The sequence below is a fragment of the Typopeltis vanoorti genome, chromosome 1 (genome assembly GCF_054136105.1).
Source record: "Typopeltis vanoorti isolate ZY-2024b chromosome 1, IOZ_Tvanoo_1.0, whole genome shotgun sequence".
In the NCBI taxonomy this organism is placed as follows: domain Eukaryota; kingdom Metazoa; phylum Arthropoda; class Arachnida; order Uropygi; family Thelyphonidae; genus Typopeltis; species Typopeltis vanoorti.
Genome location: NC_143549.1, coordinates 22,685,134 through 22,712,254, shown reverse-complemented (window position 1 = coordinate 22,712,254; position 27,121 = coordinate 22,685,134). Strand labels below are relative to the sequence as shown.

General features: G+C 35.7%; 1 protein-coding gene across 1 annotated transcript in view; it reads left to right on the top strand.

Annotated features, from left to right (window-relative positions):
• LOC150109830 (5-aminolevulinate synthase, erythroid-specific, mitochondrial-like) overlaps window positions 1-27,121 on the top strand; it is a 180,870-nt gene that overhangs the window by 140,650 nt on the left and 13,099 nt on the right. Inside the window, exons 7-10 of the mRNA XM_090414713.1 lie at window positions 2,609-2,773; window positions 8,684-8,823; window positions 13,119-13,247; window positions 13,349-13,573. Coding sequence (XP_090270839.1) covers window positions 2,609-2,773; window positions 8,684-8,823; window positions 13,119-13,247; window positions 13,349-13,573 — 659 coding nt within the window. The remainder of the gene's footprint in view (window positions 1-2,608; window positions 2,774-8,683; window positions 8,824-13,118; window positions 13,248-13,348; window positions 13,574-27,121) is intronic.

Genomic DNA, 27,121 nt, shown 5'->3' with positions numbered 1-27,121 from the left:
TACAGAGAAAAATGTAAGAAAGCAAAGCACTGTGTAAAACTGCCTAAACGAAAGTCATGGGAAGATTTTGGTAAGAGCATAGAAAAAAAGTACCAGGAAGATGGCAAAATATTTTGGAGGCTATTGAAAAAACTTAGAAATGGAAGAAAGAGTTCTGTAAAAGAAATCAGATGATAAAGGTGACATGAAAACTGACAATAGATATTCTAGATGTCTTGAGTAATTACTTTGAAAGACTGCTGAATAAGATAAACTGACAGCATGATGGTAAAGAGAGCACTCAACAGGAGTACCATCAAGAATACATATCATTACTTGTAGAAAAAACCCATCAAAAACTTAATGTGGAAAGACAGTTGGAGTAGATGATATTTGATCAGGAATGCTCAAATATGGAAGCATAAAAAGTGGTATGCTGCATAATTCAGAAGAAAAATATAGAGGAATTTTCCAACTGAGTGTTCCTGGTAAGATTTATGCTAGTATACTTGAGAAACAGCTGAGAAAAATTAGGGAAGAGAAGTTTGGAGGAGAAGAACAAGCTGGATTCAGGCCAAATACAGGTTGTCAGGATCATATCCCCCCCCCCAGCACCTACCCAGGTGGCCCCCCTAGTAAGTAAGTAAATAAACAAACGATGATGATGACGACATGGGTATAATGGTCTGTATGAGTATTCTCATGAAACACTGAAAATTAACTACCACCCAATTGATGAAGAATCAGTAAATCCAAAAAGGCTGACTGTTTTTTTCCTGCTCTAAAGTGAATTGAATTCTAGGACCTAAATGAGGATCACAACTTTTATTAACTCCAAAGAGTTCTTAATATGAGAGACAGTTCTTAATATGATATTTAAACTTTATACATGAGACAACCACTGCATTCATTGGCAGGGTGATAAAAGGAATGCCAATTTTACTGATTTTTGAGAGACCATATAATTTTGGTGGATGAGCATAAGAGGTTTGAGTTTCTTTAGTCTTGATTCCAGATGGAAACATTGTCAATTTGATAATTTAGTTTATTAATCTGGCCAACAGTTGGATGAAACAAGAAGGGAATGGCAAGTATAAAAATCACATAAGTAAAATCTTCCCAATTTATTCTTTCCTATTTTGTACCCTTTGCCTTTGATTTATGAGCTTCCATTTCAAGAAACAATGTTCTCTTTAGGAACAGAATGTAGGCCTCTCTCTCTATAAGATAAAAGATTGAAAATTCATACTGAGTAAGCAGAATAGCCATACATTAATGACTAATTATTAGTAATACTTGAAAATGGAGTCCTAGAACAGTACCAAGTAAATAAAATGTTTGCCTGAGAATGTCACAAGTTATATTGTAAAAAGTTTTTTTTTTTTTTTTTCACTTGGTTAGAAATGAAATTAAACTTGCCAAGAAATTATATTCTTGCTTAATCTTTTATCCAAGCATAAACAAAGTTTGTTCTTCTTCATGCAAACACTGTTTGTTTGTACACAGATAAAGGATTAATCAAGAATATACTTTCTTGTTTAAAAGGACCAAAGATGTTTTGGCTTCATTGTTTTGAAAAATCAACAGATTTATTAAACTTTACATTAATATGACAAGCCTTAGGTGACCAGAAAATTTCTTTAATTCAATTTGGCAACAAGTTAGAATAACCTGTGCTGATCTTTTTAAGAGAATTATTCTGTTAATACACTACATTTTTTCTGACCAAAAAAAGCTATCTCTCTCTCCTCTCTCTCTGTGTGTGTGTGTGTGTGTTGCATTTTCTTTCCATGAAGCCTGAGATCTGACCAAAAATAGGAATGTAAGTAGGCATGTTGCAAAAAAAATCACGAATCTGAGCAGTCTGGCTTTGGCTTGGCTAAGCATTCTTATGAAAGAAAAATAGTAGTAAGGTTTTATAGCTTTTGCTTCTAGAGGTGATATTATTGTTTCACTCTTTTAATATTATCCAAGGATAAATTATATCAGGTATCTGATATAATTTATCCTTTTTTTAGGAAATTTATTAACTATTGCCTTTCTATGGCTATGGTGGTGGTGCTACTACTTTAAAGTTCTGTTACTTGTATCTTATTGTACCATTATTCAGTTGGACTAAAGATGCCTTTGGTACTAAAGCAAAAAAATTATACCAATTAAACTATTTTAACTATGTTAATTATCTATCTAACTTTTGGCAGCCAATGAATTGCTTTTTGATGAGGAAGTGATGAAGAATTTATATAAGGATTACCTTTTACTTTATAGAAGGAACTTAAGTTTTTCCAGAAAATAAGCAGTATATTATCAAGCCCATTATCTTTTGTTTAGGCCAAGTTTATTTCAAAAAAAAGTTTGATTATGGTTTTATTGAAGAGTAGTAGTAATAATACTTTTTTTTCTCAACATCATTAGTGACATTTTCACTGCAAGTGAATGTTGCTTGCTGTTGTTGTTGAATATTGTCAAGCAGCAGTGAGAGAATTTGTTGAATGAATTTGAAGAAGGGAAGTATAATGATGGCTAAAACAGATCTCTTGTGTCGTGTAATTTGAAATCTTATAAATAATTATAAATTTACAAGTGCAAAGATACACACACACAATTTATTGTTTTATCTATTTTTAAGGAGCAGTTTGCCCATTAGAGGAGCTGTGCGATGTTGCTCATGAACATGGAGCCATAACATTTGTTGATGAGGTACATGCAGTAGGTCTCTATGGAAAACATGGAGCAGGAATAGGAGAAAGGGAAGGTGTGCTACATAAGATGGATATTATATCTGGAACATTAGGTAAATATGCTAAGGATAACATTAAAGTTTGTATTAATTTATTTTAATTCTGTCATAATTAATTTTTATTAAAGACTGTATTATTTAATTTTATAAAACTTACTTGTTTAATAAGACTTATTTGCATAAAATTAAAAATCGCTGTTTCTATTGCATAACACATTATTTGCACATAATGCTTTTTAGCATGCTGAGTTGAATTTTGTATTTTCTAATACATTTTTTAATGATTAATTAAACAGTTATTTTTTAATTTATCTTTCACTTCCACGGTGATTACCTTTAACAAAATATTCATGTTATGTTTTCCAGTTAAATATATAAGCAACACTGACCAATATGGTTGTATTTTAAAGCAGCTACATGTAGCAGTTACGATTTCTTGATTCAAGAACACTGAATGCATAAATTAAAACATTTTAATCATTTTAATTTTAGTGATGTCACAAAAATGGAAGAAATTAGCTCTTAGTGAACAATTTGCTGTTATTAAAGACTTGTCTGAATGAAACGGCAAAGAAGTATGGAACATTAAAATTGCAAGTATCTTGAATTAAAACAAATTGGGGGAACAGTCATGAATCACTTTATAGGAAATGCTAATCTGAAAAACAATCAACCAGAGAAGATATTGGAGCCCTGTTTCATTGGTACTGGATGTGAAGGCACTGTTTAATTGACAACATGATTCATCGATGGTATTAGTGCCGAATGATTCAAAAAATCACATGGTGAACGGTAGTCACAACATGGAGGCAACAGTGGATTGCCTATGCAATGTTTAGCCTGGCATCCATAAGCACTATATAATACAGGATGTATAATGGATGAAATGGGAATCTATTGTCTTGTCTTTTTAATTGGTGGTCTTATGTTCACTCTTCATCCATGACAAGCAAAGAATAAGTCCATGTTGTATGTGACTGGACTGTAATAATAAAGTGATTCATGACTGTTGAATGGCTTGTTCAATACCATGAAATATTCATCCAACTACAGTGCCTAGATAACATTTTTAAAGAGTAGCTTATAGAATTTGACAAAGGCATGGCTAGGCAAAAGCATAAGATAAGTTTCCTGCTGTGTAACTGAGAGGAGACCTCCACATAGCCTTTAAAGCAATACAGAAAACCGACCAGGCTTCTGACCTAATGTCCAATTCTCACCTTCTCATGGCACACCTTGCTAGGTATCCATATAAATACTGAATAAACGGGGATGGGCTGGAAATTTGGGATTTAGCCAACCAAATTGAATTCTTATTAGCTTAACCGTAATATAAAATTATGGCACAAATGACAGAATTGATTGCCGACTGCGATGTTGCTAAACAAAGGCCCCTATTGTTTTCGTCAGGGAACCAGGACGAACAGCAAAAAGTCAGCTACTGCAACAAATCCGGAAATACACCCTAATTATACATCACCAGAGTTCAAGATCGGTACTATCAACATAAGAAGTCTGAATGACAAAGAAATGGAGCTAACTGAGGAATTAGATAAGTACCAGATCGACATAATAGGGATGACTGAAACAAAAAAGACAAAACTGGTGAGATCTTTCTGAGCAATAAATACTAAATATTATACTCAGACAATGACAATCAAGGAAAAGAAGGAGTAGCCATACTATTCAACACTAAATATGAGGCTAATCTTCTTGAATGGCAGGCAATTTCAAATACAGTGATGTGGCCAAATATCAGAATGGGGAACTAGACAACGAGATTTATTTGTGCCTATGGTCCCACAGAAGGTCCAACAAAAAAAATTCCTTCAATTTGAATTTTTTGAGGCTTTAGAGAAAGCATCTGACACAATAAAAAGTTGGTCCTTGTTGGGGATCTAAATAGCAGAGTAGGAAAGGATTGTGAGATATACAAAAATATTTTGAGAAAATTTGGAGAAAAGAGCAAAGCTAATAATAATAATGGCAAATACCTGTTGGATTTCTGCTCTGGACAGGGACTGGTTATAAATAACACAATGTTCCATCATAAAAATGTACACAAATTCACATGGAGAGAAGAGTCGAGGAATAAGGTCTCATTGACTATGTTATTATTGACAGTGATGTTTTATCACTGGTGCAGGACACTAGAGTGTACAGAGGATTTGAAATTGGAAGTGATCACCATTTAGTCTTGAGCAAGATAAAATTGAATTTCATATTGAAAAGAACATGTAAGAAAGGTAGCAAGAAATTCTGGAGGTTGCTGAAGTAGCTTAGAAATGGAGAAAAGAGTGCTGTAAAAGAAATTAGAGACGATAAAGGTGACATGAAAGCTGGGGAAAAAGATATCCATGATGTATGGAGTAATTACTTCAAAAAATTATTAAATGAAACACTCTCCAGGCATGCACTCAAGAATACATATCCATACTTGAAGTAGAAAAAGCCATGAAAAGCCTAAAATGTGGAAAGGCAGCTGGAGTAGATGATATTTGACCAAAAATGCTCAAGTGTGGAGGTATAAAAGTCTTACAGTGGCTGCACTGCATAGTTCAGACGGCCTGGACAGAGGGACGAATTCCAGGTGATTGGAGTAGAGCTCTCATAGTATGTGTATATATGTGTATATATATATATATATATATATATATATATATATATATATAAAGGGAAATAAAACTGAATATGAGAATTACAGAGGTATTTCTCTACTGAGTGTTCCTAGTAAAAGTTATGCAAGCATACTTGAGAAACGGTTGAGAAGGATAGTGGAAGAGAAGCTTGGTGAAGAATAAGCTAGATGCAGGCCAAATAGAGGCTATCAGGATTAGATTTTCACTTTATGACAAATTGTTGAGAAATTATGTGAATATAACTAAGTTCTATATTTACCGCGCGGTTAGCCTAGTGGCTTTGCGCTTCGCAACCATATGCCTGTGGAAGGAGTGTCCCAGTTTCGATTCCCGTTGTAGACGTGAGGAATTTGAGGATCTTCCTCAGGCATAGCCAAGTTAGCCGGTCTTGGGCGCAGTCAGTAGGGTTTTTCTCACCAGTTTATCTGGCGTTTTTCATCCCTCAAGCAGGCAAACCGGCCCCGTGAACATATGCCTCTACAGTCAAAAAAAATATATCCCCCCCCAGCGGCAGACCAGGCCACGGGTCGGTTGGGAGTAGTACTAACAAGAAGTCGCATCTAAGTAACACGCAGACCCTGCATAGGAAGCGGGAATGACGCATAGAAGAAGAACAACAACAACAAAGTTCTGTATTTAAGTTTTGTAGATCTGGAAAAGGCATATGACAAGGTGCCAAGAGAGAAGCTATTCAAAACACTACAGTTGTATGGTGGCAGTGGGGTATTATATCAAGCAATACTTGTCTTTATTTGAGTTGTAAGACAGCAGTTAGAATTGAAGGAATTACAGGAGATGGTTTAGTGTTAAATCTGGTGTCAGACAAGGATGTACGTTATCCTCTTTGTTAATATGGATCACATTATGAAGGAAAGTGGTATTAAATCTGATATCAAAATTGGAGATGTTAATTTCAGCTCTTTAATTTATGCAGATGATGTTATACTTTTAAATAAAATAAGTACAAGTCTGCAAGATTTCCTGACTAAATTGAATAACTGTTGTAATAAATATGGCATAAAAATCAGGAACAACAAGAGAAAGACAATTAAAATAGGCAGAAGCATTGAAAATATCAACTGTATTGTGAATGGACCTATTGAACAAGAAAAAAACATTTCAGCTACTTAGGCACAATTTTTAGTGAATATGGTAAATTAAATATGGAAATAGACAACATAATCAACAAAGCTGGTACGGTAGGAAATCAAGTGAATAAATTTATATGGAATAAAAGAGAAATTAGTCAAAACACTAAATTAGCTGTGTACAAGACGGTATTCAAACCAATTTTAAATTATTGATCTGAAATCTGGGTCAGAAGTAAAACATTTGACCAAAGCCTAGAGACTGCAGATATGAGATTCTTGAGAAATATTAGGGGCATGAACAGATGGCATCAGTGGCAATATTATATTAAAAGCAAAGATATTAGCAAAGATCTTGACATTGTTAGCATCCAGGAATGTGTTAGCAGAGCTAATCTCAGTGGTATGGTTACTTAAACAGAATGGGAGAGGAAAGATTAGCAAAACAAGTGTTCTCTGCCAAGTTGGCAGGAAAAAGATCCAGAGGAGGACCAAGATGTAGGTGGATTGATAACGGTAAAAAGTGCCTTAGAAGATAGAAATATAAGATCTAATAATGTTGGAGTCTTGACAGATAAGGATTTGGAGAAAAATTGTAGATAGGAAGTCAGTAATGATGTAAATTTTTCATGTAGTACTATCATATCCTGTACACCCCTTGAGGTTACATGTCAGGAATTTGATGATGATGATAAAATCCTTAAAGATAGCGCACATGCTATATCTAGTTCCAATATTAAAACAATAGGTGATATCTTACAAAAGCACTAATCAATTTCACAAATCGGAAAATAAAAACTACAAGGGTGATGTCACTTTACCGTTCATCAAAAATATCAGACAAAATAGCTATGGCTGAATTATTCAGTCCAACATTGAACAGATGGCATAAGTGGCAGAATCATATTAAAAATTAAGTTATCAGAAAAGGTCTTGAACAGAATGTGTACATTCATGAACAAGAAATGTGTTCATGCCTGTGAGCAAATTTTCTCATGTAAACAACCTTATCCTCCTTTCAAAATGTCATACAGAATTTTCTCCTATATAGTATATATATGTTGGAAAGTAGATCAGGAGAGATATGCCCTGTAATTATGTTAAGAGTATTTTAGAATCACAGAAATCAAGTCTGACCTATTGAAATACAGCTGAGAAACATCAGGTGATCTGTGGGACTAAGAAAATACTGTATACTGAGTTTAATAGCTATATTCTTAAATTTGTTGAAGCTTTGGAGATGTCCAGCTCAGTGTTTAAAAACCATGGCTTCATCCTATGACAACTTTGGTCCACTTTCATAAAAGACCTGAAATTCACAGAACATGGTTATGGATAGACATTATCACAGACCAGTAATGCTGCACTCATGAGTTGGAACTGTCATTTTTTAGCAGCAATTTTTATGAATGTTGGTTTGTTTTTCATGATTTATTATGCTTTTATATGTATTCACATTGATGTATTGTATTCTTACTTATTTATTATATGTATTCACATTGATGTATGTATTCTGCATTTCGTGTGTGTATTGTTTGATTTTTAAAAAAAAAATCATATTCCTCAGAAGTACCTTATGACATATAGGAAACTAACTATTGGAATAAAAAAAAACATGTTTGATTATATGTGATCACAGATTCATTTAGTAGGATATCTTCTGTTCGTATAGTTTTCATAATCACTAGCCTTCCTTCCTTCCTTTTATACTGTAATCTTCATACAATTGTAGATATCTGTTCTTGCTCTGACTTGCACTTAGTCTTTCTTTTTCAAACTTGTCGTCCTCTTTGATTTTGTCTACGTTGGTACTTGGAACAGCCTTGCTACACATTTCTCTAAGGACCATTGTACCTTCAGCTCTAAAACATATATCAACTAATTCTTTCTTTCTCTCTACTGAACTACACTTCTTACCTTTCTCTCATATCTACATTTGCTTAAAATCTTTCTCAGGTGTTTCCTTCTCTCTAAAATAAAATTTTGTGAGACTTTTTAGGAAATATACAATTAATGAAACCAACCTTAATGTTGGTCTCATTAGAATGTAAATAGGGTAAACAAATGTATTCCTTTTTTTTACATAAAGTTCCTATTTGATACTATGACATGTCATATCTCTAAAAATTTTTGATGACTTTTGTCAATATTGAACTTTATTCTTGGATTAAATTCGAAAATAGCTAGATGGTTAATAATATGGGGAATGCAAAAATAAATGTCTTCTTTATTTATAGGTAAAGCCTTTGGAAATATAGGGGGCTATATTGCAGGTTCATCATCTCTTGTGGATATGATACGTAGTTATGCTGCAGGATTCATATTTACAACTGCCATAGGACCTGCTATTTTAAAAGCAGCATTGGCATCAATTAGAGTATGTATTAATGTTTTAAGTGTCAATTAGAAATTCAGAGTATTGGCAAATTACCACTATGGCATTTCATAATTAGAAAAATAATAATAAATGCCTTAAGAAGAAACATGCTATTAGGCTTGTAGATGCTTCACATTCACATAATATGAGGAGGGGGGGGAACTGAAAAGTTTTGATAAATGCCTAAAACAAGAACAATATTAAAGCAGCTGATATAATCACAAGAATAAACATATGTTAAAACCTTTTAACTCCCATGTTTCATCAAAATGTAATAATTTGTTCTTTTTAGGATATATAGGAAGACATGTGAGAGGTTATAAAGAAAATCAAAGACACAGAGATGCAGGCCATCATCAAGTTTTTCATGATGAGAAAAGTCTGCAACTGAGATTCGCCAAACTTTGTGTGAGACTTTAGGGGACTGTGTCCCAGCATATCCAACAGTTGTCAAATGAGTGGCAAGTTTAAAACTGGGCATCTTGAGACAACAGATGCCCCAAGTTAGGATGACCTTCCACAGCAATTACACCTGAAAACATCAATGGTACATACATGATCCTTGATAATAAAGAAATACCAGCCAGAAATATTGCAAAGACTGGGGATATCCAGGGAACAAGTTGACCTCCAACTTGATCATTATCCACCAACATCTGAACATACAGAAACTCTAAGTGAAGTGGGTCTTTGAGAAATCTGATACAAATTTTTTGGCTCATATTGTGACTACCAATGAAATGTGGCTTCATCACTATGATCCAGAGACCAAACAACAGTCAGTAAAGTGGAGACACAAAGGTTCTCCACAGCCAAAGAAGTTCCGAACCCAAGAGTCAGCAGGAAAGGTTCTTGCCATTGTCTTTTGGGATATAGATGGTGTAATCCTTACCAAGTATACCTCAAAGAAGGTGAGGTATACTTGGTAAGGATTGTTATTGTTGCAGTTTATTCAACAGCTCTGAAAGAATTAAAGGAGATACTGAAGGAAAAACACCATGGAGAAACTGAGCAGAGGCATGTTGCTTTTGCACGACAACTCACCTGCTCATGAAACTAACAGACAGTACGTAACTTGGTCTTTCAATATCTGCCCTTGCCCATCCTGTTTGCCAGACATGGCCCCATCTGACTATTTCCTATTCCTAAATTTAAAGAAACACTTGAAAGGAACTGAATATACTACAGATGAAGTTATATCTGCAGCTGAGAACTGGTTTTCAACAAGGGAAAGACTTTTTTCTCAGAGAATTGCAAATGATACAGCATCGTTGTAACAAGTGTATAACACTTCATGGAGAACATGTAGAATTTTTTATTTATTTTTTTTTTTATGTTGAGCCCATATACGAGAGGTTGGCTGATCATCCTATAGTACATTAATACCGTATATGAATAGTCAGTTGGGAAAGGAGAAACTCGTTTACATGTGATTTAAAAGCCTGTATATTGTATTCCTTGGGAAATACGTCAGGGGGAGGACTGTTCCACAGTACTGCAGTAGCAGGGATGGAGGAGGAAAAGAAACTTGTTTTGTGGTTTCAAGGATGTTGGAGAGGGATGAACATTCAGATGAACATTTCCCATGGAAATATTGATAGAATATACAAATTGCAGAGGCCAAATGTCCGTGTGAAAGTGAGGGGAGCAAGTTGGTAAGAGATGGGTCATTTATCAGTTTAATTACTCATACTTATGATCGTGCATAGGAATAATTTCTAGAAGTTCTTCACTTACTTTTAAGTTCATCCACGAATAAAAACAGCCAGCTGAGCGATATCCCGTACGTCTGTACTTGTGTCAATTGCAAGAAAATAGTTCTGAAATGTTGGAATTATTGATTTTAGTTGATTCCTTAAGTTCCCAGCTATATCATCAATTCAATGGTGTATTTCGAGATAAGCTTATACTTTTAAATTTCTTTAATTGATCAGGACGCAACACTTCAACTGCTTTAATAATACATTTGTGAATAAATTCCCCTTCAGTGAATGATTTAGACTTGCTTGCAATTAAATGTGATAAAAAAAACTGGTTTTTACCGTAGCTCTATCTTCAATAGGTTTGATAAATACACTTTGTTGATTTTTAAGTGTCAACTTTAATTCTGACAATTTATCTTCACGAAGTTTCATAACATATTTGTCATAGTTTTCTTTATGATTTGTATCATAATGCCTTTTAATATTATATTCTTTGCGAATTGCAATAGTTTCTACATATTGGGCATAAATTTTTTTTTTTCCTTGAATACAAAAATATTGTAACTCCCATTTTTCCTTGAAAACTATGATGTTGTTCTTCAATATCGTTTTTTACTCATACTAGTTGAAGGTTTTGACATTATTTTTGTAAATTCTTTATTAATTATTATGAAAACGCTACACTTTCTTACGACTTGAAAATTACTAACGGCTAGCTTCCGATTGCTGTGGTCAGCGTATGTAGCCACGTACATAGACTTGCTCATTAAAATTTGGTAAAATTCGATATTTATGCAGTGGTGTAACAAGATTTTTTGAAATGACAAATAGAACATTACTTCCTTTAGAAATTGCAAAGTAGTTTGGCATATAAAATAATATTAAGTAGAAATGTTAATTTTTTAAATATGTTTATTTAATTCAATGTTGTCAAAAGTTAAATAACCATATTGGTTACAAAGTTTGGCAGGCTGCATGTTACTTGTCAGCGGGCCTCGTGGCCTACGAGCTGTGTGTTTGACATGCCTGATCTAACCTTTATTCCACCTCTGGCACTTATATACCCCCCCCCCCCCACACACACACATAAATAAATTAGTAGAAGACCATTCTATGCCTGTTAAATCCATGAAAAAGGATCTTTATGCCTAATATAAGCATTATTGAGGAAGAAACATTTTACTGAAACAGGTACAGGTTGAAGCATCTTTTTTCTTCCTTCAAATAAGCACAAGAAGTAAATCCTCTTTTTGAAGGCTGTTTTCTTTACCACCACTATCAAACCCTCCTGATTTAGTCCATTCTATTCCAAGATCTATTCCAGAAGCTAAACTTTTCCATCCATCTTTTAATGAAATCCTTTCTTCTAGCTGCTTCAGGTGTGGGACCAGACAGCGCTTTACTGCTGCTAAGCTTCCCTAGGTCTCTTTGCCTAGGAAACCCATAACTCACTAGGTAATATATATATATATATATATATATATATATATATATATATATATATATATATATATATATATATATATAATTGTACCTTTGCCAGTCTAGCACAGTGTTCATTCCAAAGAAGGAAGATGTATCTATGCCCTCTAATTGCTGTTCAGTTTTTTTATGTTGGGCCCATACACAGGAGGTTGATTGGTCAACCTATAGTACATTAGTGCTGTGCATGGGTGGTGAGTTGGGAAAGGAGGAATTTGTTTACATTTGATTTGAATGACTTTAAATTGCATTTGTTGGAAAACACAGCAGGTGGGAGACTGTTCCACAGTGCAGCAGTTGCAGGGATGAAGGAAGAGGAAAAGAAATTTGTTCTGTTTGTTTATAGGTGTACTGTGAAGGGATGTTGTGCAGCAGCTGCATGTGTTCCAATGAGCTTAGTACTGAGTGGGGGAATTATTGATGTTATTTTGGATGAGCATTTCCCATGGAAATATTTGTAGAATATACATACTGCAGAGGCCAAACGTCTGTGTGTTACAATTATCTCCATTCTCATACTTCTTCATAAGATCTTAGCTAAAGGTTGTCATATATTCAGCATGATTTTAGGTAAAGGATCTTTATTTCTGTTTTGAAAATCTTCATTATTTTCCTTTCTTTATGGCATTCTTGGATCTCAAGGTGTTGCAGGATGTTGAGAAGCTTTCCTTGCCTAACCTTTCACACAAGGCTCCAGATCAGTATCCATCCCCACACTTTACACAAAGGTAAGCACTCTTTTCCTCCTGTTTTCTTTGTGTCATTAGTGAGTTTTCTTGCTCTCCTCTGAGCTATACTGGCTATTCACCTGGTCTAACCATAGATGTTATGCTGTGGCATTTGCAGATGATCTTATCCTCTTAGCCTGTACTAGAAGGGGCTTGGAGGGATCTCATTGCAGTTGACTTCTTCCGAGTTCCATTTGTATGTGTGTGTAAGGGGGGGGGGGGGCTTTACTTGAGTACTGAAAAGAGCTAATTATCTTTTCATATGTTTTAATCACCCTATAGAAATATCTGATCAGTTAAAAAAAAAAAATTATATATATATATATATATATATATATATATATATATAAAGTTGGATGTATCATTTATTGTTTTGTTTTAGATCCTGAAAGGAAATGAAGGATTCCAGCTAAGAGAAAAGCACCAGGAAACTGTTCGGTATTTGAGAAATTCTTTGATGTCAGTTGGAATTCCTGTGGTACACTGTCCTAGCCATATCATTCCTGTACACGTAAGTTTTTATGTTCATTGTTATTGAGCGAAGTGAACTATTTGAAATTATTTTTTGTAACTTCTGTTGACTTCTTCATAATTGGATATATGAAATTACAGGTGGGTGATCCATGGTTTTGTTCACAAGTATCAGACCAGCTGATTGAAAAGTATAGCCATTATGTCCAGGCCATTAACTATCCAACTGTGCCACGAGGGGAAGAGAAGTTAAGAATTGCTCCAACACCATTTCATTCGAAAGATATGATTGATAAATTAGTTGCAGATATGTTGATTGTATGGTGCAGTTTGGGATTGCCTTTGAAGGAAGAAATATGTTCAAAGGTTTGTGTCATCTGTTATTTTTTTCATGTTAACTATATTATTATTATTATTATTCCAAATCTCCAGGAAATCACCTGCATTAGCTATTATACCTTAACTTCTACAGATGCCCATGCCCTCTTTTCACCTTCCAATGAAAATTTTCATCAGTCAATGACCTTTAATACCAGAAGTTTATAGAATTGTCATATTGCTACTATTTCTCTTTACCAGTCTCTGCATACTCTCAATCTGTCATAATGTACATTTCATGATCTTGATATTATCTTTGTTACTTTTTGCATTTTTGCTTTATTTATCCCCTACAAACCCAAGAAACCAAATCTGTGCACAATAGTCCAGGGTCATATTAAGGCCTTTTAAAGAGGCAACGTGACCTCCTTAACCTAGTTTGTCAACGTTTGTTTCAACATCACGATTATTTGAGTTGTATTTGAAATTTTTGCTGTGTTGACCTTTGAAACTTCAATGTCCAATCTACCATAACTCCAAGATCCCTACTCCCATCAGTTTCTTATAGCATCACCCAACCAATTAATATGCTACTAGAAATCTCATCACACCAAAGTGCATAATTTTATACATACTAACACTGAATTGATGGCTATTATCATTTGTCCACTGTTCCAGTATTCAAATCATTCTGTAAGCACTTTATACCACTAGCATCCATCTTGATTGCCCTGCCTATTTTTGCATCATCAGCAAACAGTTGAGCATCTATTAAGTCATTCCCACTACCATCAATGTGGTATCCTATCAAATGCATGAGCAAAATCCTACAGTATCATAGTGTATCCATTTCCTTTATCCAATTCGGCTGTAACATTGCAATAAAATATGAGCAAATTGCTAAAACATGATCTCCCGTTAGTAAACCCATGCTGTTCCTTTCAGAGTATAATCTTGTCTGTCTATCCATTTCTGTATGCAAGTTCTTACCAACTTCTATAAAATCTTTACCACCATCCAGAGAAACTGATAGGTTGGTAGGTAGAACACACCATCCAGCAGCAGTGGAGCTAACATACATTCTTTCTATTCCTGTGATATCTTTCCTGAGCCGAGACTAGTTATACAATGTCAGAGGTTGAGCCAGTTCAGCTGACCATTCCTTTAGTATACATGCTTATGTTGTATCCAGCATTACATATGCATGGTTGATTGATCTTAGTAAACTGAGCAGTCATTATTTGAAAAATCTCATTTGCTTCTGACACAAGGGTACTATCTTCATGCACTAAAGTTATTTTTCCCCATTCATTTTTTCTTTTACTTGCAACATAGCAATAGAATTCTTTTGAGTTTCCTTTAGCATGCATAGCCATCTTTTAATACTCTGACTTAGCTTTCCATACAATACTCAGTAACTTATCTGGTCATTATATATTTCATTACTCTTCTCATTCTTATTCTCACAATATTCCTTTCTAAGGACCAGAGATAGCAATCCCCTGAGTTTATAATTTACAACTTTGTAGTTTAACATATAACATGTTTTAATTGGAACATCCATATAGATGGCTACATTATAACATATTTCATAGTACAATATATGCAATTTTACCTCATAGCACTATTGAACAAAATAAACTATTTAATTTATTAATTTAAAGCATCATTCAGGAAAGGAAGAAAGCTAGTATATTAGAAAGAAGTTCCAAGAGCTAGATATTTGCACAATGCTATTCTGAAGGAAATTCATTATAGCAAACTATTTCTGTGATCCCTGTGAATTTTTTTGTATGAGAATTGGCTGCAAATTATATATTTAGTTTAATCCTTTATCCAAGTGTAAGCAAACAAAGTTTGCACCTGAAGTATCTTCAGGACTGGGGCAACTCATGGCAAAGATGGACAAAATTCAACTCACTTGCCTTAGTATCCCATAATGTAGACATGTGTAATGCTATGCATTATGGGAAAGGTCACAACCCAGACCAGTTTCGATCTTTATTGAGGTTTCTTCAGTGAGAGCCAGACCCAGAGGTGATACCAAGGCAGAAGTCATATTTACCTATACTAGTTGCCAAAAGGTGTCACACCTTATTATTAAATTAAATTATATATTTAGTTTAATCCTTTATCTAAGTGCAAGCAAACAAAGTTTACGCCTGAAATATCTTCAGGAGCAAACTAAATTAAACTAAATATATAATTTATAGTTTAACCAAGTTGGAAAAACTTCCAACATCTTTCTGTAATCCAGAGTAATTTAATAATAAGGTGTGACACCATTTGGCAACTTGTATAGATAAATATGACTTCTGCATTGCTTCAACTGTGGTATCACTCTGGGTCTGGTTCCCACTGAAGAGACCTCAATAAAGGTTGAAACAGGTCTGGGTAGTGACCCTTCCCATAATGCATAGCATTATACATATCACAAGGAGATGTGCTTTACATTATGGGATACTAAGGCAAGTGATGAGAATTTATACCACCTTTGCCACGAGTTGCCCCAGTCCTGAAGATACTTCAGGCTCAAACTTTGTTTGCTTACAGTTGGATAAAGAATTAAACTAAATATATAATTTATCGTCTAACCAAGTGGGAAATAACTTCCAACATCTTTCTCTAATCCAGAATTGGCTGTATTGATTTGTAGGTGTCGGACTGTAGGAGAGTGTTTTTTTTTTTTTTGCTGATGTTGACTCCAAAAATTTTTGAGTGACTGGAGAAACGATTGGTGTGTAGTACAGAAGGATGGAAAATGAAAGAAACAGAATGGGAAAAGCATAAAAGTGTGAGAAAATGGGATAGAATAGATAGTATTGTATGGGGATTTGATAATAAGAGATATACTTAATGAGAAAGTGATGAAAGCATGTTTTCCAGGTGCAAAGATAAAGGATGTTAGTGAAACTTTAAGTTTGCAGAAGAAAGAAGCAAATGAAGTAATCATTTCAGCAGGCACAAATTATTTGAAATGTGAGAAATGTGCAATGAGAGAAGATATGGCAGAATTGTTAGTATCAAAAGAGTAAGAAAGTAAAGATTGTGAGTCTGCTGTCTCAGTATGATAGGATATAATTGAGAAGAAGGGCCATGATTACCAATAAGAAGATTGTGTAGGAGGAATGGTGTGCAGTTTATAGATGTGTGGAGTGAATTTGATGGATGTGAGGACCTGCATATGCCTGATGGACTGACTTAAATGGTTTTGGAGGTTTTGGGAAAAAGTGTTGGTCAGTGAGAGTTTGAAAGTGTAAAACTAATGAAACTATAAATATTAGGGGGAAGCAATCAAGCATGTGAAGAGCTAGGTGCAGTTTCCCATGTTTCAGATTTGAATGTGCATGTAGCATTGGTCAGCTCATCTTGTCCAAAAATTATTGGCATCAGCGAGATCTGGTTGTTGGAGAATGATGTAGTTACAGGGATAGAATGTGATGGATATTGTATTTTCTGTGAAGATAGAAGGAATAGGGCAGGAGGCAGGGTATTATTTCTGCTATAGACCTGGGGGTCCAGAAGAAATTGTGGTCAACATACTTCTGCTAATCTGCTGATGCAGGCTGAGCAGTTATCATGGGAGACTCTTCAACAATGGTGATATAGATTGGAAGGAAAAAAGGACACATGGCAAAAAGGAAATGGAATTTATACAGGTAACAAGGGATAATTACCTGAAACAACACATGATGGAAGAGACCAGGGGTTTGAGAGCATTGGATCTGGTAATAGCATCATCATTTTCTAACTGCAGTAGCAACTCTACCTCTGATTGAGTAAAGTGACCATGCAGAGTTGTCCTGGTAGGTTGTTCAACATGTGGCAATTTCAATCAAGAAAGGGTTTATGGGGAACTACAAAGCTGGTGATATAACAAACTTAGGAAGTAACTTTGAGCAGTGCCATGGTATACGAAGCTACATGGAATGAATGTCATTAGTGCATGGGAAGTGGTCAAGGATTGTTTGAGTGAGGCAGTATCAGGCAGAGTGCATACCCAAGGTTAAAAGGATAAACTGAGTAGGGATTAAGTAAATGACTAGCTCTATAAAGCAGGAGCTACAAAAAAAAAAAAAAAATCATTGCGGAAGGAATATAAACAACAAGGTGATCAGCATTCCCATTAACAATATAAAGCACCACAAGCAATAAGAATAATTAGAATAGTAAGGAAGGCTAAATCAGATTTCGAGAGAAAATTAGCTAAACAGGCCAAAGTAAATCCAAAAGAGTTTTTTTATTACATAGCAAGTAACAGAAAGAATGATTATGGAAATAACTTTACTTAGTGCTGATGGTAGGAATGTGACAGAAGCAATAACTGTTACTAAGTGATCATTTTGCAAGGGTATATCATCCAGCTGGTGACTTTGCAGTTACTGAGAAGACAGACTGAAGTGAGTATTGTAGTAGATGGACTGGAGGTATTCAGTATATTGAAAAATAGCACATTCTCATAGCACACAAGTGGGCCTGGACAGTATGTCCACTTGTGTGCTATGAGAATGTGCAAGTAAACTGACAGTGCCTTTGACAACTTTGTTTAATCTAAGTCTCAGCTCTGTCAAGGTTCCAAGAGAGTGGAAAAAAGGGTGAAATAATTCCATTACACCCTCCGGAAATGGATCTAGCTCCAAGACAGAAGTAGTAAATTACAGACCAATTAGTATCTCTAGAGTGGTGGTTAAAAGTAAAATTGAAGAATGGGTTGAGATATGAATATGATACTTTATAGGAGGCAGCATAGTTTTGTGAAAGGTAGGTCCTGCCTCAGTAATTTATTCACATTTTATAATAAGGTAACAGCAGAATTGTAATATGGAAATGGATACACCATGATACTGCTGGAGTTTGCAAAGACATTTGACAGAATGCTGCATAGAAAACTATTACATAAATTGGAGAAAATTGAATTGGATCTGATCTAGTTGCATGGATTGAGAGGGGGGGGGGTCTTAATAGACAGACATCAGAAAGTTGTCTGTAGTAGAGTGGAATCTAGGCAAATGAGGGTAATTAGGAGAGTGCCCCAGGGCTGTGCACTAGGACCAATACTCTTTAATTTGTACATTAATTATATAGCAGGAGATTTGAAGAGAAACATTTAGTTGTTTGCTGATGATGAAAAACTAGGGAGGGCAATAATTGATAAAGGTAATGTAGATATCTTATAAGGTCTGTGGAATGTTACTTATTAGGATAGATTGTGTGTGTGTGTCGGGGGGGGGGGGGGTTCATATGCAGAGTTTAGCTGACAGGCAGAGAAGAGGTTTATATAAGTTGATATAAGTTTATATAAGAGGATGATTATAAGTTACTAAAGAAATACTATAAGATTGACACAGAAGAAATTTTTCAATTCATGTGGAGGGGAAACAAAGGTTTACACTTGGAAGCTGTCTAAGAGTGTGGTTAGTAAGGATGTGTGGACTAGGTTCTTTTCTTGGAGAATGGTGAATGAGTGGAATGGATTTATTATCCGGAGGTGGTGGTGAACACCCCAACAGTGAGTAGTTTTAAGGAGATGGTGATAGGTATTGTGTTAATGGATAGAGTGGGTCTCCTCAATGAGTCATTTGACTCCATGGAGTTCCCATATAAATAAGTTTTCTAGTCCCTCACTTGCCATAACAATGGTATTATATGTATTTATACTTCCATATAGACTGTCAGATATGTAATACTTCATGCACTCCTTTATTTATGAAGTGTTATGAATTTTATGCTAAAGAAAATATACAGAAATTGCTAGTTTGATAACTGGTGTGGAGATTATATAGCATATTGGTTGTCTTTTCAGACAAGTCAGAGACATTTCCTAGGTGATGTGTATACAGTAAAGAAAGAAAGAGGAAAAGAGTGTTAAAGATATCACAACTGTGTAATGTAGACTGTGAGAACAGATTGAGAATTTGTTTATATAATAATGATTGTATACTATACAATCATTATTATATAAACATAAACTATAGTGGAGAGATAAAAGACCAAAACAAAACTGTTTAAGTTACTGTTAGTAGTTAAAATTGAAGGATGTGCAAAAAGACAATGTTAAAATTCCAAAGTAAAATGATTGTGCATTATCTCAGCTTATTTGCAAGTTGTGTGGACTACTTCACTTGAAGATGTAGAAGATTTATTTAAGAGGTTGTCATCTGCATAATGCATGCAAAGAATTTAATATCTCCTATTTGAACAGCATATTTAATGCTACTTCACCAGCCTAGTTGGCTGAGTAGTTCGTGTATCCATTGTAACCAGAAACGGCTGCCAGTTCAAATCCTACCATGGGCATGGTATTTTCATTGCCTAATATGAGACCATTGCTCTACTTATTGGAAGTGGCTTGAAAAAGTTCCATGTTTGGTCTCTATAGCAGAATTTCCAGATTATGTAAGAATTTATTAAGAAAAAATCCTTTACGTGGCCACTGCACTATAGGTTTACAAACCTATAGTGCAGCGGTTAGAGATTGTAAAACATGAAGAATATGCTGTCAAAAAGGGATATATCTGGAACTACAAGGCAGATGATTATGACAAGCTTAGGAAGAAGCTTAATTCTGTGCCATGGCATAAAACAATGTAAGGTAAGGATATTAGTAGTGCATGGGATATAGTTAAGGGTCATCTAGAGGAACCAGTATTAAATTGTATAACAACTGTAAGGAGGGTTAATCAGGTAGGAGTTAGACAGATGAGTAATATCATTAAGCATGAGCTGCAGAAGAAGAAAATGCTGTCGAGGGTATATAAGGTGAAAGGTGACTAGTATAAAAGGAAGGCAAAATCAGATTATGAGAAGAAACTAACCCAAGAAGGTCAATGGAAATCCCAAAGAATTCTTTTGTTATGTGGCAAGTAAGATGAAGAATGTCCATGGAAGAATAGCCCTAATGAGTACTGATGATCTTGAGGTGACAGAAGTTTATTAAAATAGTTTAGTTACTGAGTAACCACTAAAGCATGCCCAACTTTTCACAAAGCCATGTTGTCCCCTCATAGAGTATTCTTATTCTTACCCATTCTTGAATTCTCTTTTTTTTGACCAATTTTTCCAATAGTTTTTACCACCACTTCTGAGACTGATTCATCTATAACTGTAACCTCATGATCATCACTACTTAATGAGTAGTGATGATCATGAGGTAACAGAAGCAGATAAAATAGTTTAGTTACTAAGTAATCACTTTGCAAAGATCATTCAAGCGATATTAATGATGTGACACATGCAAGAGAGACTTATTTGGAGATGGAGGCGAAATGAATTGGAAGTTATTAGGCTACAGCAACATCCCAATATAAATACAGCTGTGGGATTAGATGGGATATCAGCTTGCATTTTGCAGGAATATGCAATGGAATTAGCAATGCCTCTGACTAGGATCTAAGTCACAGCTCTGGTACAGTTCCAAGGGAGTGGAAAGAGGACAAAATAAGGGAGGTTCTAAGGGCTACAGTAGCAGTTAGAGATGAATCAGTCTCAGAAGTGGTGGCAAAAAAGTACTGGAAAAACTGGTCATAAAAAAAAAAAAAAAAAAAAGAAGAGAATTCAAGAATGGATAAGAATATGATACTCTGAGGGGCAACGTGGCTTTGTGAAGGGTTGGGCATGTCTTAGTAATTTAGTAACTTTTTATAATAGAGTGACAGCAGAGTTGGATAAAGAAAATGGTTACATGATGATTCTGCTGGATTTTTCAAAGGCATTTGACTGAATATCACTTGGAACTCTGTTACACAAATTATAACAAATGGGAATAAATATATACCACTTTCTGATATCTGCTGGACAGATATCAGAAAGTGGTATACAGAGGAGCAGAATCCAGGAGAAAGCAGGTGACTAGTGATGTTGTTATAATGTGTGTCATCATAGGTAACATTTACTTAATATGGCTTTACTTAACTATCTCTTGAATAATTTGTTCTATCTCAGCAGCGCCTATAATGTCTTTCTTTGTCTTACTATTATATACTTCAGCCCCTTAGATTATCACGTGCGCGAGTCTGATCTGATCAGAAGTTTTGTTACCAACTCCTTGCTAACAAAACTTCTGAAGTTAACTTCTCTTAAAGTTCTGGGAAAATTTGTTTGTTCTGCTGTGCCACCCAGAACCCTTACATTGGAAAAATACGTGTGTAGAGGCTTAAGTGCTGGAGGACATCATGTTGGAGGCTTAATGGATATTTTTACAACACTTAAAAAGAATTAAAATAGACTTTAATGCTTCCTATATTTCGTCCTAGTCACTAGGACATCTACGGGGATTACAAAAAAATTAATGTAACATATGCACAAATAACAAACAATACTAAGCCCAACCACGTGGGTGACACTAAAGTCCTATCTAGGTAGAGCGCCCTCTAAGGGCAGTAGTAGGTGGCCTGGAATGTAAGGTGGGAACTCTGGTGATGAGTGTTTCCCAAATCTTCGGAAGCTTAATGCACCCATATTTATTGAGATTTGGTTGGTTTTTGAGAGCTGCTGCTGCTTCTAAGAAAAGTCTCTCTTTCTTGAATTTGCTGTGGTGGAGCATGGTGGTTTTCTTCCATGATACTCTGTGGGTGGTGTCCAAAACATTGTCAGCCAAGCCTGAATGGCCATAGTTGTGTTTGAAGATGTAAGACTTGTGTTCCTCTAGACGGATGGATGCTGATCTGCCTGTCTGTCCAAAGTACGCCAGCTTACAGGAACAGGGTACTTTGTAAACTCCAGGCAGAGAGAGAGGAGGGAGCTGATCTTTTGTAGAACGGATAAGGGTAGCCAGTTTGCGGTGGGGCTTGTATGCTGTGTGTAGATTGTATTGTTTTAGTATCTTGGCTATTTTTTCAGATGTGCCACGGATGTAGGGTATGGTGATGGCATTTTTAAAATCTTGTTGACGAGAAGGAAGGGGAATGGGTGAGGAGTTGATTATTTTTTTGATGCTGTGATCGCTGTAGCCATTGGAGAGGAAAGTGCTGTGTATGTGGTTAAGCTCATTAGTGAGGGCGGTTCCACTGGAACAAAGATTGTGGGCTCTCTTGGTAAGAGTTTTAATAATGCCATATTGTTGAGAGGGGTGGTGGTGGGAGAGTTTGTGAATGTATCTGCCTGTGTGTGTGGGTTTTCTGTATACGGTGAAGGTGAGTGTATCATTAGGCAGGCGTGTGACTAAGGTGTCTAGGAAGGGTAAACAATTGTTCTTTTCCTTTTCCATAGTGAACTGGATTCTTGGATGTAGACTATTGAGATGACTGAGGAAGGAGTCTAACGTGTCTGGGCCATGAGGCCAAATAGAGAACACATCATCTACGTATCTTAGCCAGATAGAAGGTTTGAGTGGGGCTGATTCTTTGAATAAGAATCAAAGAATTCTTATTCAAAGAATCTTCAGCAGCTCTAAAAAACGTTCCTAACCTCAACAAATTTGGGTGCATGAAAGTACCCCAAATTTGGGAGACTTTCATTATGAGAACTTCAGCCCAACAGCCAAGACTACCAAATTAGCCTGCAAGAGGGCACCATTAGGACTTTGGGAACAATATTAGTTTCTTGCTTTCTTCCTCATTTGCTTTGTATTAGTGCCTGCATGCACATACCATATCTTTATGTTCCTGAAGATGGCAATGTGACGTTGCCGAAATATAGAAGTGATTCATTAAAGTTACCTTTAATTAATATACTTCATTTGCGTTGTTAATTCCGTAAATAAAAAAAAACACTTTAAATAAAAATCTAAACTTCACTTTTTTTTTTGAAGTACAGTTCACCCAAAAAGCTACTTTTTTCACTTCTGAAAGCTGCTTATTTTTAAAACTTGTATATATTTTTATTTTCAATGTGATATTCAGTTTTATCCTACTCAAAACTAAATGGGGATCACGCCCTATTAGAAATTCCTAGTATACTCTTGTGTCTTGAACAAGTGGAACGATATCACTAGAATCTCATAGTCATCACTGAGACTTTTCTTGTGCCTTTTGTCTCCATGTAAATTTGTGCACATCTGGTTGGCCTAGTGGTTAGCATATCTGCTCCCCAGCCAAAAGGCTGCAGGTTCGAATCCCGCCATGGGTATGGATGTTTGTGATTATCTGTGGAAATACCAGTGGTGGTGGGCGGTAGACAGGGGTGCGCCGGCCATATGTGCAATGTATGTGACACACACAGGCGCCAAAGAGGAGGAAATACTTTTAAAAAACGTTTTTTTAAAGTGTTTTTTTTTTATTGAAGGGGAGGATATGGGTGCCAACTAAAGTTTTGCACACAGGCGCTGGACACTACCGGCACGCCCCTGGCAGTAGATGGCATTGGTGTAATTGCGGTTAGTTGTAGTTGGTGGAGATAGAAAGATGTAGAGCAGGTGCCCTCCCTCAATGAGTCTTTGGACTCCCTGGAGGTGTCACGTAATAATAATAACAACAATGTGGTATCTCATATTGTTCAGAAAATTCCTCTGCTTCTTCTATAAAACTTTCTGGGAGTAATTTTAGAAGTAATGGAAAAGTTGGCCAAAAAATTCAGGGATGAGTGAATAAGAATAATACTCTGTAGGGTGGGTGGGTGTGGGGAAAGCATGCTTTAGTAATTTACTAACTTTTTTTTTTTTACAAGTGTAACAATTGATAAAAGGAATAGGTGTATAACTACTGGATTTTGCAATGATATTTGACAGGATTCCACATGGAACTCTATTGTGCATATTCTAACAAACAAGGACCATACATACAAATCTCATTGTCCAATTCCTTAGTTTGATGTTCACCCATTTAACTCTAAAAACATCTGTTGCTCTCTCATATCAACAACTCTCTCAGTTCTGGAAGCTACATCTGGATGTGCACCATCTTGAATCACAAGCCATGTTGGGATTAAGGGAAATGAGGCTGCAGATTCTGCACCTCTACAAGTAATTATTCTAGACATCCACAATATCTTTTTATTTTTTTTAAATTTCATCTTTCATCAGCAAATTCCTGACATGTACCCTAAAGGGGTGTACAGAATATGATAGTACTACATGAAAAATTTACATCATTACTGACTTCCTATCTACAATTTTTCTCCAAATCAATCTGTTATCTGTCAAGACTCCAACATTACCAGATCTTATATTTCTATCATCTAAAGCACTTTTTACTGTTATCAATCCACCTTCATCTTGGTCCTCCTCTGGATCTTTTTCCTACCAACTTGGCAGAGAACACTTGTTTTGCTAATCTTTCCTCTCCCATTCTGTTTAAGTGACCATACCACTGAGATTAGCTCTGCTAACACATTCCTGGATGCTAACAATGTCAAGATCTTTCTTAATATCTTTGCTTTTAATATAATATTACCATTGATGCCATCTGTTCATGCCTCTGATCTTTCTCAGGAATCTCATATCGGCAGTCTCTAGTCTTTGGTCAAGTGTTTTACTTCTGGCCCAGATGGGAAGGGCCACAACTCAGACTAGTTTCGACCTTTATTGAGGTCTCTTCAGTGGGAGCCAGGCCCAAGTGGAGATACCAGGCAGAAGCATTATCAGGTCATCTCTACCTATAGTAGTTGCTAATAAATTACTCTGGATTTAGAGAAAGATGTTGAAAGTTTATTTTTCACTTGGTTAGAGTATAATAAATTTAGTTTAATCCTTTATCCAAGCATGAGCAAACAAAGTTTGTGCCTGAAAGTATCTTCAGGACTGGGGTTAGGTGGTACAACACCAGGGCACTCCTTGCAAAGGTGGAGCAAGCCACCAACACTCCTATCTTCAGGCACAAACTTTGTTTGCTCACGCTTGGATAAAGGATTAAACTAAATTTATTATACTCTAACCAAGTGAAAAATAAACTTTCAACATCTTTCTCTAAATCCAGAGTAATTTATTAAAAAAGGGTGGCACACCATTTGGCAACACCTATAGGTAGAGATGACCTGCGAATGCTTCTGCCTGATATCTCCACTTGGGCCTGGCTCCCACTAAAGCGACCTCAATAAAGGTCAAAACTAGTCTGGGTAGTGGCCCTTCCCTTAATGCATAACATTAGACATATCCGCAAGGAGATGTGTTTTGCATTATGGGAATTATGGGAGATACTGAGATAGGAGTGTTGGTAGCTTGCTCCACCTTTGCAAGGAGTGCCTGGTGTTGTACCACCTAACCCCAGTCCTGAAGATACTTTCAGGTGCAAACTTTGTTTGCTCACGCTTGGATAAAGGATTAAACTAAATTTATTATAAAAAGCAAAGATCTGACATTAGCATCTCCAATTTTGATATCAGGTTTAATACCACTTTCCTTCATAATGTGATCCATATAGATAATGAATAACAGAGGGGATAATGTGCATGCTTGTCTGACACCAGATTTAACATTAAACCATCTCCTGTACTTCCTTCAATTCTAACTGCTGACTTACAACACAAATAATGACTATGTATTGCTTGATATAATGCCCCACTGCCACCATACAACTGTAGCATTTTGAATAGCTTTTCTCTTGGCACTTTGTCATATACATTTTGCAGTCTACAAAACTTAAATACAGATTTTTTTTATATTCGCATGATTTCCCAACAATTTGTCGTAAAGTGAAAATCTGATATCCTGACAGCCTCTGTTTGGCCTGAATCTAGCTTGTTCTTCACCAAGCTTCTCTTCCACAATCCTTCTCAACTGTTCCTCAAGTATGCATGCATAAATCTTACCAGAAACACTCAGTAGAGAAATACCTCTGTAATCCTCATATTCAGTTTTATTTCCCTTTTTATATATGGGTACTATGAGAGTTCTACTCCAATCATCTGGAATTTGTCCCTCTGGCCAGGCCTTCTGAACTAGTGCAGCCACTGTAAGTTTTATACCTCCATACTTGAGCATTTCTGGTTGAATATCATCTATTCCTGCTGCCTTTCCACATTTCAGGCTTTTGATGGCTTTTTCTACTTCAAGTATGGATATGTATTCCTGATTGCATGTCTGTTGATTGTTTTTTTACCACTGTGCTATCACTGCTTGTTTAATTTAGTAATTTTTCGAAGTCATTACGCCATACTTCAAGGATATCTTTATCTCCAGTTTTCATGTCACCTTTGTGATCTCTAATTCCTTTTACAACATTCTTTCCTCCATTTCTGACTTTTTCAACAACCTCCAGAATATTTTGCCACCTTATTGATATGTATTTTCTATCTTCTTACCAAAGTTTTCCCATGACTTTTGTTTAGCTAGTTGTAAACAGTGTTTAGTTTTTCTTACATTTGTCTCTGTATTCTCTAAGAGCAAAAGCTGACTTATTTGCTAGAAACTATTGATAAGCTTTCTTCTTTTCCTTTACTACCTCTTTTACTTCCTGTGTCCACCATGGAGTTCTGATTTATCTGTCCTTGCAGTCAACCTTACCACATGCCTCTCCGGCTGAATCAATCAGTGTTTTTTTTTTTTCAGGGCTTGTCATTGATTCTCCAAGGTTTGGTTCCTGTTTTGGTTACTGTCTTATTTCATCTTTATTATTATTATTAAGAGAGACCTAATTATTGTTGAGAGGAATTCATCAAGGGAGGCAAATATTACACACACCAGCTATCATACTTATTCTTGAATTCATTCACGCTACTTGCACT